We start from the raw sequence: 12,517 nt of genomic DNA on the forward strand, positions 1-12,517 counted from the left end.
GAATGTTGGAAATAAATATCTGTTGTTTGTAAGGTGGATGGTTATAGCTGCCCAATCACACTTGAGAGCAGAGAGGAGTTCTGGCTTCCCTTACAGTTTTCACTGACACTGGTGGGGTGATCTCATTCCTCATGGGTGAGGGTAAAAGCCCTAAGCCCTCACTGTACCTCCTCTGCTCCTCTGACACTACCAGCAGAATGCTTGCCATATTCATCTTAGTTATTTTAGATTCCCAGTCTGAGAATTCCAGAATCTCTGCCATATGAGAGTCTGGTTCTGTTGCTTGCTCTGTCTCTTCAGGTCTGTTTTTTGTCTTTCAGCATACTCTGTAATTTCTTTTGTTGAAAGCCACACATGTTGTATTGGGTTTAAAAAAAAACTGAGGTCAGTACAGGTTTATTGTCAGGTGATAGGTTTATCTGATTAGAAGTAAGGCTATGTTTACTGCTGGTTGTAGCTTTGTTGTCAGAGAACAAAATTCCATCCAGTGTCCTCTTTGTTGTCTTGCCTGTTATCTTTGAATTTCCCTAGAGACTGCTGAGAGTCTGAGTCTTGTGGTTCTGTCAAAGCTCTGATCCCTAGTCGTTCTACAAGAGCCCTGTAGATGTGGTGATAAGGTCTGCCGGAAGAGAAGTAGTGTGTAGTTCTAGGACTAGTCTGATTCTTAAGGAAAATGAGTTGGGTGCTTCCCTTACCCCAGGTTGGTTAGATTTTGGTAAAACTGCAGTGGTTTAGACTCTGATAATATTTTACCTTGAGTATAGGTTTTATTAAGGAGAATCCAAGTTTGGGGTATATTTCAAAACTGGTACATTTCTGCTTCTGTTGCTGAAAGCAGGAGGAGATTTTTCCCTGATCTTCACAGTGAGAATCTGGTGGGACTCATAGAGCTAAAATTCATGAGAGTGTGGGGGGCCCCCTTCAGGTTTTGATCCGTATATATCCTGACCTTTCAGCCAATTTGTTATTTATAAAGTGTACTTATTAAAATTGGTTCTAACTGCAGGCTTCCACTCAAGTAAGCTGTTAGTCTCTGTATCTATTAATCCAGTTTTCAGGGTAGCAGTTTGCCCTGTGACTTGAGTTATTTTATAAATCAAACAGCAGTTGTTAGTTTTTAAGTTGAACTTTTTTCTTATCATGAGGACAGAAGTGACCACTGCGTCCTTCAGGGCACTAAACTTGATGTATCCCAATTTCAATTTCAACCAGTCAGTTGAAATATTTTCTAATTTCCCTTGTGATTTTTTTTGCCATGGTTATTTAGAAGTGTAATATTTAATTTATTAATAATTGGATATTTTATAGAATCCTATTGTTTCTGATTTCTACTTTTATTCCAGTCAGAGGAATATACTCTATAAATTTACAGATTTTTGAATTTTTTTTTTTAAGATTTTATTTATTTATTTGACAGAGAGAGAGATCACAAGTAGGCAGAGAGGCAGGCAGAGAGAGAGGAGGAAGCAGGCTCCCTGCCGAGCAGGGAGCCCGATGTGGGGCTCGATCCCAGGACCCTGAGATCATGACCTGAGCCGAAGGCAGCGGCTTAATCCACTGAGCCACCCAGGCGCCCCCAGATTTTTGAAATTTATTGAATCTTGCTTAATGGTCCTACATATGATCTGTCTTGGTGAATATTTTATGTCCACTTTAAAACCTACATTCTGCAATTGTTGGGCATAGTGTCCTTTAAACCATCAGGTCAGGATGGCTGATGTTTTATTTAGATCTCCTAAATTCTTACTATTTTTTTTCTTCAATTCTGTCAGCACTGAAAGAGGATATAAATATCTTCAATTATGATTGATGGTTTGTTTCTTTTCGCTTTGAGTTCTCTCAGGTTTGCTTCATGGGTTTTGAAGCCCTGTTTTAGAGACATATACATTTAATACTTGATATGTTTTTCTGATACATTTTTATTTTAATGAAATGTCTTTCTTTTTATCACTGGTAATACTCATTATCTTGGCCTCTATTGTCTGATAGTAAAACAGCCACTCCAGCTTTCTCATACTGTTTATAAGGTGTATCTTTTTCTATCCTTTTACTCCAAGACAACAGAGCTGGGCCTTGTTTTTTTTTTTAAGTCCCTTCTCTAACAATCTCTAATTTTTAATTGGAAAACTTAGTACTTACCTTTAAAGGACTTCCTCACATGGTTGGGTGTCAGTCTACTATCTTATTTTATATATTTTTTGCTATTTTGTCCCTCTTTTGTTCTTTCGTTCTCTGCTTTCTTGCCTTCTTTTTAATTAGTTGAATTATAGTAATATTACATTGATTTCTCTATTCCAATTTCTAGGGAGACAGTTCTCCAAGTCTTTCATGTTTCTACATATCTTGGGAACAAGGTGCTGACTGCCCCTAGTACGTTCCTTACCAGGAACAAGGTGCTGACTGCCCTTAATACGTTCCTTACCATCTTTTCAAGGATGTTTGTATAGTGAATAACCTTGGAAGATACAGTGTCTCCCTCGAGAGCAAAGGGAAGGTATCCTCACTGCCCGTTACAGAGGATCTGGGTCCCCTCAGGTCAGATTTCCCCTGCTGTAATAAAGGCCACTGTGTGTTGATGTCATCCAGCCTTCTTCATATAGTCCTGTGGAAATTGGGGCTCAGGAAACGGGTATGAAAATGCTGATACTGAGGCTGCTGCTGTTCGTATGGTAATAAACTGTCCATTACCTCTTAAGCCAGAGATTCTTGTCTTCCACCAGCTCTCATGATACTATGGCAGGCAAACTTGTTAATTGTCAAGTAGAGTACATGTACTTAGGCCCTCATGGTTCTTGACAGGATTCATTCTTTCCTCTTTCTTTGTGCTGTGGCTGCATGTATAGTACATCTTTGTACATTACAAATTCTACAACTCACTGTTAGAATTTTTTATTTAAAGAGTATTATATTTTCAAAATAGTTAAAAGGAGAAAGGGGGAAAATAAGTTTTTCATATATAACTGTATACTTACCATTTCTTCTTCCTTCCTTTTTTGAAGATCTTAGTTGCTATTTGGCATCATGGCCCTTTTTCCTGAAGAACTTTTTTTCAGCATTTCTTTCATGCAGGTATTCTGGCAGTTTTTCTCTCAGTTTTTGTTGTACTGAAATGTCTTTGCCATACATTTTTAAAACCTGTTTTGGCAGCATACAAAATTCTGCACTTTTAAACATGTCATTCATTATATTATTTTGTAACCTTCCCTATATCTAATGAGAAGTTAGCCTTCATTTGTATCATCTGTTCTCTAGATGTGTTTTTCCATTTTGCTTTTCTTTTTCTGTTTTCGTTGTCTGTTTTTATTTTGCTTGGGATCTTTTCTGATTTGGGGTTCTGTAAATTGATGTCTTGCACATATTTGGGGAAGTTTTGGGCTGTTATTCCCTATCCTGTTCTCTCTCTTTTCCTCTATGATTCCAAATAAATCTGTTTTACCACTTGATGTTTCCCATCAGGTCCCTGAGCTTCTACATTTTTCCTCATTCTTTTTCCCCCTCCTCCTTCAGACTGAAGATCTGTCTTCACGTTCAGTGACTCTACTTGCTGTTTCCTTTCTGCTGCTAAGCCCACTTAGTGAATTTTTCATTTCAGGTCTAGAATTTTCATTTGGCTGTTTTTTATGATAACTGTTTCTGTGCTGAAATGCCACATTTGTTCATTCACTAGCTACATATCATCTTTCAAGTTTTTGAATATATTTTTAATAGCTGTTTTAGAGTTCTTGTTTACTAATTGTATCACCTGAAATTTCAGTGTTGGTTTCTGTTGACTACTTTTTTTTATTTATGGGTACATTTTCTTGTTTCTTTTTATGTTTTAGGAATTTTGATTATATAGTGAACATTATGAATGATGCATTCTTAAAACTCTGGGTTTCTTTAATATTCTTCTAAAGAGTCCATTTTGTTTTAGGAGGAGTTAACTTTGGCTGGATTCACACTCCAAAGTCAGGCTCCTGTGTGTTGGTTTGCAGCTGAAATTTCCACTCAGCCTTTAGCTGATGTTTTTATGGGGGGTTGGGGTGAGGGGTGAGCAGGACTTTGTTGTCATGCTCTGGGATTGCATAATTTATTGGTGAGCCAAGTTTGGTGGCTGATTTTTGTATGCAAACTTGGAGGCTTATGGTTTCTATAGAGCCTCCTTTTTCTACCTGAATTTCTGAATTCTGTCATTTCTGAATTTCTGAATATTCTGTCAACCTGAATTCTGTATCTGCCATCTCAAGCAAGTAAATATGCTGTTCTTTGCCACTTTTATAGGCAAAAAAGCTGCAAATTTGCAAATCTCACTCATTGCGATTTGTCTTTTAACAGCAGACTTCCTACTGATTTTTACCTGCGGTTTGATTCCCTTCCGGAAATTTCAAGTACTAGGTTTAAATAATATTTTCCCAGACTCTGTCGTTGTTCAGGAGAGTTAATGTGACCAGTTTTCTGCCATTACTCAATTTCCTTTTTATAATAATCTTTTAAAACTAGGCATCTAAGCCCTAAGTAGAATACTCTGTAGCTGAGTAACATAAATTTCATTCTGTAAGCAGAAAGTATCATTCAGAAATGTTTTACTTATATTTAAAACTTGAGGAAAATTCCCTTAATTTTTTTTAAAATAATGGGTACAACATAAATCTGAGAAGCTCATATTTTTAAAATATATGCTTGAGAGAATAGAAGTACCAATCATTTATCAAAAAATTTATATATCAGGTTCAGGGATATATTTTGACTACTTTTTCCTATTACAATTTTAGGATGCCTTTTTGAAAATTGTCCGAAATGAGGGCATTAAATCCCTGTGGAGTGGCCTTCCCCCTACCTTGTAAGTTGCAATTTAATATTTTCTCACTAAATAATGGTTGCCGTTTTGTTTTGCCTTATAATTGGCATAGTTGGATAAAATGGTACATTTGTAATATTGGGGCTTTTTCATTTGCTGAAGCATTGTTTTGTGAGTCCCACAACCACCCACACATTTGATGATTTGTTTGAAAGACTCAGAGGACCTAAAGAAGGTTATATTCATGTACAAAGCAGAATCAAGAAGGGCAAAGACACAACTATAGCTGACCAGGCAGGCATAAGACTTTCAGAGCCCTCCCTGGGGACATCCCATAGGACAGGCTTATTCTTCCAGCAGTGAATTGCAGGGGCACATGCAAAGTGTTTCTACCTGAAACGGTGTTTGAATGACAGAGTCTGGGGCTTATATTGGGGATTGATGGCAGGCAAATTCTTTCTTCGTAACCAGGATTACCAAAACCCAGACCCCCAAAAAGAAAGCAAATGTTTGCCAAAAGCCACATCGTTTGTACAAAACAACCTAGACAAGTTGATTTTGTGCTCCAGACATACCAGAAATACCTTATTATAGGGAATATTCCAAGGTCTGCATTCCTTGGAATTGACCAAAGGTAAAACATGCAAAAGGCGCTCCTGAATGTAAAGAAGACGAGCAACCAGGCCTGCTGTGGTCAGTCTTTGGTGCAGAAGCATAATTTTTTTTTTTTTCATTTTCAGAAATTAAGAACTTGGTGTTATTTGGCTTTTGTAATAAGAGATACTGTGATTTGCATACTTTCCCTTTTCTCGATAATCTTAATTCTCTACTAACTAGCTATTGTATGAGTTAATATGATAAACTAGTATGGCTAAATGTAAAAATCCCAAGTAACACATTTTTTTCCTTCATTTCTTTTTAATGTATCTTTTTTGTGGAGCAAATTCATCACTTTCAGGCCTATATTCTTTTTTTCTTTCATCTATTTTATTAAAATTTTATTTATTTGACTGAGAGAGCGAGAGAGAGAACACGAGCAGGGGGAGTGGGAGAGGGAGAAGCAGGCTTCCCGCTGAGCGGGGAACCTTTCACAGGGTTCCATTTCAGGACCCTGGGATCATGACATGAGCTGAAAGGCAGATGCTTAATGACTGAGCCACCCAGGTACCCCTGACGCATACATTTTAAAAAGTGCCTAAGGTTATAAACTTAGTGGCTGATCCAAGACCAGCAGTCTATTCTATTTCTAAATTCTCATTATCAGACTTCACTATGGAACATTAGACATTTCAGTGTATTGTCTGTGAATGTCCCTTAGACCATAAATGTAAACTGGTTTCTTGTTATGTTAATACATGTAACATGAGAGTACCGGCAACTTTGTGTTTGATTTTATTAACGGTTTTGAGGGGCGCCTGGGTGGCTCAGTGGGTTAAAGCCTCTGCCTTGGGCTCAGGCCCTGGGATCGAGCCCCACATCGGGCTCTCTACTCAGCGGAGATCCTTCTGCCTGCCTCTCTGCTTGCTTGTGATCTCTGTCAAATAAATAAAATCTTTTAAAAAATAATAATTCCCTTTTGATAATTTCATTTGCAAGAAAATGTCATTGGAATTTCTTCAAAGCTACATATATATAATTCTGCAACATTAATTGTAATTTATTTCTGGATTATGAAATTCTAGGTATGATACCAGTCCGTAGTTCAAAAATATTTTACGAATGTTCTTGTATTTTTTACTTCAGGGATTTAATGTAATTGGGAAGGAAGATTCTTGGGAGACCAGAAACAATAGAATAAATCAAGGAGGTAGAGGAGTGTCCTCTTTAGTCTTTTCCTATTTATGACCTGAGCAAGTGCTCTCTAACTTATCTTCACAACTAAAATCTAAACTTCTGTAGGGCAGATACCTATTGTACATCTTTTTGTTGCCTGCTAAGTTAAACACTAATAATTTTAAGATAAAAATCAATCTCATTGGCCTGTTCATTATGGTTTTCAGCTTATATATAAGGATTTTAGCTTATATTTAGTAATAATACATTTAAGCCATTTGACAATTTTGTATAAATCTTTTTGTTGGTGTGTTTCAAACAGAGTGATGGCAGTTCCTGCCACAGTTATTTATTTTACCTGCTATGATCAATTATCTGCTCTTCTGAGATCAAAATTAGGAGAAAATGAAAGTCGTATACCAATTATTGCCGGAATTGTTGCCAGATGTAAGTAATAAACTTACATTTTCATTTTGATTTCTGTTTAAAGCTTCTTTTAAAATTTTGACAGTCACAGATAATTTTGTATAAAATGCAGAGTATTGTAGTTTGTACTAATTTGTTAATATCTATACTCTAGAAGTCATATAGTATGTAGTGATTACCATCAGAATAAGATGTGATCAACCCCCATCCCTGTTGAATCTTGGACAGAGAGTTAAGATTCTAGATTTTAGAATGACATCAGATGTCAAGTTGATGTCATATTGATGCCTAAGTCCTGAATCATTTTCCTTTATAGACTCTGGGATTCAGAGTTTAATCAGAAGGAGATTTACCCTGTGCAGAAAGATACTTTTCTCTGTGCTGCGGGAGTAGTAGTTTAATTGATGTGTAATATTTCTGGAACCGCTCATGAAAGAGTTGAAACCAAGGATACCTGGTTGGCTCAGTGGAGCACACGACTCTTGATTTTGGGGTTGTGAGTTTGAGCCCCATGTTGGGTGTAGAGATTACTAAAAAAAAAATAATAATAATAATAAGATCTTAAAAAAGAGTTGAAACTCTTTTTTATATAACTCCCAGAGAGGGAGTTATATGAAAACAGCCTTTTTTTTTTTTTTTTTTTTTAAGATTTTATTTATTTGACAGAGAGAGAGATCACAAGTAGGCAGAGAGGCAGGCAGAGAGGGAGAGGGGGAATCAGGCTCCTCGCTGAGCAGAGAGCCTGATGTGGGGCTTCATCCCAGGACCCTGGGATCATGACCTGAGCCAAAGGCAGAGGTTTAACCCACTGAGCCACCCAGGCGCCCCTGAAAACAGGCTTTTAAGAAATATCTTTATCAAGGGAAAAAAATGTGCACCAATATGTTGGCATCATTAGATATTTGATTTTAAAGCTTGCAGACGTTTCAGAATGAAAGTTATATATATAAAATGCATGAAATATTTTTGCATATGTGTGTAGTACATGGCTTTGTTTTCTTATATTTGCTTATTTGTATTAGTTGGTGCAGTAACTGTGATAAGTCCATTAGAATTGATTAGAACCAAGATGCAATCTAAGAAGTTTTCTTACAAAGAATTGCATCAATTTGTCAGCAAGAAGGTGTCTGAAGATGGTTGGATTTCCCTTTGGAGGGGCTGGGCTCCTACTGTTCTTAGAGATGTACCATTCTCAGGTAGGATTTATCTTAGTATCTGTTAAATTTTAGGTAGTGTTGTCTTAGGTATATATCACTTCTATTTTTTTTATTTTTTTACTTCAATTAGCCAACATATTATGCATCATTAGTTTTTGATATAGTGTTCAATGGTTCATTATATATATCACTTTTAAATTAAGTAAATTTGAAGTCCTTTTAGGCTAAAGGGCCACAAACTCCTAGTCCAGTGTTGGGCTGTCAGATCATTATGTGTCTTTTTTTTTTTTTTTGCGATGGTTTTATTTATATAAACTATTTTTGTTTTAATATTTCAATCGGATATATTTAATGTGAAGTATACATAATTCTTCTCCACTAATATTAGCTTGCCTATAGTGCTGTATAAGATGTAATACAAATATTTTAATTACAATGTATTAATACACTAATACACTAATTTTGAGTTTTATAAGCAAATGTTTGTTGCATGATAGAGAACACTTTTTTCCTTGCTTTCACTACCCAATAGGTTTCTTAATTTTAAAAATATTATGATAATGTTATGGGATAGGAAATATTTCTGTTACCAATTTGTTATAGGATAAGAGCCACAGAGAGGTCAATTTGTTTGATCAAAGTCACAGAGCTAAAAAACTTCTTCAGTAACTGTTTAGGTGCATTTCCAAGTTCGATTATTCCATTATTCCACTCTTCATTTATTTCAATAAGAAGTTTTACTTTACAAAAATACAGTATGCTGATGGAATCATATCAAATCCATGGATTTGTAACTTAAAATTATTACAAGCTTGTACATGACTGCAGGGAACTCATTTGATGAATATTAATCTATTTATGTGCTAGATAGTTTATACTTTGGAAATTTGAAAAATAAAGTATAAGACTACCTGGCTATTACTTTTTCCAGTAGAAAATCTCCTCTAAATCATCTGTTCAATAGAATCCGCATATACAATTTACAGATTTTCTGTATTTTATTAAATTGAACTAGCTGGAAATTAAAATTTTAAATTATTATAAAATAAACCTAGGGTTAACCATCATGAGTCTTTATTGGACGAGTAGTTTCTAATTCAAGCCTGACTTTCTGTTTTCCTTCTGTTTCATTTTTTTTTTTAAGATACTATTATATTCACATTAGCTAAAACAGACTACCTTTAACATTACCCTAAGTGCAATAATTACTAAGGTAAGTGAACTACTACAAATCAAAATATAAAATATGTTTAAGAGCATTTGTAAATTATGTTGACTTCTACTGAAACACTATTATAATCAGATAGGAGATTGTGCTAATTATTGAATTGTGGAGAGGGAGAAAATCATGAAAAAGAAGTACAAGACTAACAAATAGCTTATAAAATGTGCATGCTTCAAAGTTCCTCCTTTTTCCCTTGAATTAATCCTTTTCTTGTGCTCTTGTCACATCTCTATGCACCTATGCATCTTGCCCTTTCCATTAGTATTTCTCTTCAGCCTTTTGTGTTTAGGTATACGATTTAAAAATACAGATTCCTAGGCCAATTATTTGTCTTTAATTATTTGATGTTTGATACATAAGAGGTAATGTAGTATACATTATGAAGTATTTTAATAAAATGAACACTTGGGAAGTCACCATTCAGTCTCTGAACGAGAACACTAGTTTTTTAAATCATGAAACCACATGTGTTCACCTCCACTGTCACATCTCCAGTGGTAACTGCTCTACTGGATTATATTCATTTGATTTTTAAAAAATGGTTTTACCACGTGTTATTGCCAAACAATATGTTACTTAGTTCTGCCTTATTTTGAGCTTTAAAAAATGCTTATTTTACTAAAAAATCTTGAGATTCGTTTTTATTTTTATGTGAAACTTTTTGTTTTCATTTTCACTCTTATTAGTAAACAAGTAAGTTTATTTTTAATATATTTAACAGATTCTTGGTGGATACATACAAGGATTTCTCCAGTATCCGATTTGCTAGTTCATATAAATATATACATTTTAATTATTACATGTCAGGTTCTTTTCTAAAGTGGTTGTATAGATCAGTACATCTACCAGCTTCCTGTTCCTTCATTTCATACCCTCATCAGTACTTTTAGTATCAAAGTTAAGTTTTGTTTCTGTAGTCATTTAAAGTGTATCTCACTTTAACTTATATTTATTAATGAGGTTGAGCACTGTTTCATTGGCCATTCATTTATCCATAATTGATTTGCACTTAAGAACTGAGATAAATATTCAGCTTTATTCCCCCCTCACACGGCTAGATGGTTATCCCAGCATCATTTATTGGTAACCACACTTGCTCCGGGGATTTGTACTGTCACCTGTCACATCCAAGCTTCATGGTGCATGCATCTGTTCCCTTGGCCAGTTTGTCTGAGCCTGTGCTGATACTGCAGTGTTGTCTAAATTACTAGTGCATTATTAAAAATCTTATTACCTTATTTTTCCTCTTAGGAATGTCATCTCTCTCTATTATAGAATTCTTCTGTAAAGTGTGTTAGTAGAATTTTAAGTTTTTCTCCATAAATATTATATATAACCTTTTTTTTTTAAAGATTTATTTATAGTTATACCCACTTCCAACTTTGGTAGCTATTTTAAAAGCTCTATTAAAATAAAAATTCCAAATCTTAGGCTGGTGTGGTGTAAAAATTAATTTTCCTGTGTTAGATTATATATAATATTCAGCTACTTTTAAGACCATTATTTCATTTTGCCCATCTTTTGGATTTTCTGTATAGACATACATATGTAAATTATAACTGTTTTGTCTCTTCATTTTTAATCAACAGAACTTTTTTTTTCCTAACTATGCTTCCTATGACAGTTTTGAATAATAGCTATGATGTTGCATCCCTATCATTTTTCTCATTCTAAAGGAAATAATTTTGTTGTTTCACCATTAATTACTTTTGTTGAGTGTTCTTGATGTGTATTCTTTTTCTAGTTAAAGAAATTTCCTTTTATCCCAAGGTTTCCAAGAAATTGCTTTGCTTTAAAAATAAAAATGGGTTGAATTTTATGAAATGCTTTTCCATCAGTGTTAGATGATTCAATAGTTCTTTTAATATGGTGTTTGATATTTAAAGGGTTTGTTATATTTACTACCTTTGCATTCCTCTTTTGATAACCCAATTTAGTCATAGTATACAATCTTCTGTGAAATACTTCTGGGTTTGGTTGCCCCCCCCCCTTTTTTTAAAGAATTTTTATGCCTGTGTTAATGAATGAGATTGAATTGTAGTTGTCCTTTCTCCTACTGTCCTTAGTCAGGTTTTGGAATTAAAGTCCTACTTTACTGTTGTATAGAGGGGTTTTTTGTTTATAAGACTGCTAGAGTATTTCTGAAAACTTGGTTCCCTTTTGTTTTCTTTTTTTCAATCTCACCTAGTATTGGTGTCCAAGCAGAAAGTAGGGTGTGTCAGGGTTAGACTTTCCCTTTTCCTTTACTATTTAACCTTATATATTTAAAGTCCACATTTCACTTCTAAATTATGTGTCATTTCATCTTCTGTTTTTATAGCAATGTACTGGTATAACTATGAAGTTTTAAAGAAGTGGTTCTGTGCAAAATCAGGTTTATATGAACCAACATTTATGATCAACTTCACTTCAGGGGCATTGTCTGGTTCTGTAAGTTGATATTCTTTTCTTGTTAATATTCCAGAATAATGATAATTGTCTTATTAAAACAATGAAAGATTAATAGCATTTCATATCTATTGAGATACCACTTTTTGGCTGCAGTGCTTTAAAAATTTTCTAAGTATTGACTATCCTGTTTTGAGGAAATAATTTATTAGCCACTAAATATTTTATTTTATTTTTTAAAGATTTTATTTATTTCAGAGTGGGAGAGAGAGAGAGCAAGCATGAGTTGGGGGAGGGGGAAAGGGAGAAGCAGACTCCACGCTGAGCAAGGAGCCCAGTGGGGCTTGATCCCAGGACCCTGTAATCATGACCTGAGCCATAGGCAGATGCTTCACTGACTGAGCCACCCAGGCACCCCGAGCCACTAAATATTTTAAAATGCACTCTGTGTCTATGTTTTTATTATATTGCAAATAAATTATTATGTTTTTTGATTTGTTAAATCATTATAGTTACAATATTTTAATTAGTCTTTATTATTTACCAAATATTTGTCTATTTGTTCATTAAATTAATACCAGTAGATCTGGTTAGGTAATATTTCATGGAGTGTCATTTCATATGTATAATCAGACTGAGTAGAAGTAATTTCATCCTCTGCTGCTAATTCCTGTTTCTTTGGGAACATTTTGGCTAAGTATTTCTTAAAAGAATCTTAACAGAAATTAGAGTCAGAAGGGAGGAATCTCAAATGACTATTTTTAGGTAGTA

General features: G+C 34.7%; 1 protein-coding gene across 4 annotated transcripts in view; it reads left to right on the top strand.

The window, feature by feature from the left end:
• SLC25A40 (solute carrier family 25 member 40) overlaps positions 1 to 12,517 on the top strand; it is a 57,482-nt gene that overhangs the window by 33,151 nt on the left and 11,814 nt on the right. For 3 of the 4 annotated variants that reach the window (XM_046020543.1, XM_046020541.1, XM_046020540.1), the window contains 4 exons: positions 4,752 to 4,819; positions 6,873 to 6,997; positions 7,999 to 8,172; positions 11,679 to 11,788. In XM_046020543.1, coding sequence (XP_045876499.1) covers positions 4,752 to 4,819; positions 6,873 to 6,997; positions 7,999 to 8,172; positions 11,679 to 11,788 — 477 coding nt within the window. The remainder of the gene's footprint in view (positions 1 to 4,751; positions 4,820 to 6,872; positions 6,998 to 7,998; positions 8,173 to 11,678; positions 11,789 to 12,517) is intronic. The other variant, XM_046020544.1, reaches the window with a different exon arrangement.

The sequence above is a fragment of the Meles meles genome, chromosome 10 (assembly GCF_922984935.1).
Source record: "Meles meles chromosome 10, mMelMel3.1 paternal haplotype, whole genome shotgun sequence".
NCBI lineage: Eukaryota > Metazoa > Chordata > Mammalia > Carnivora > Mustelidae > Meles > Meles meles.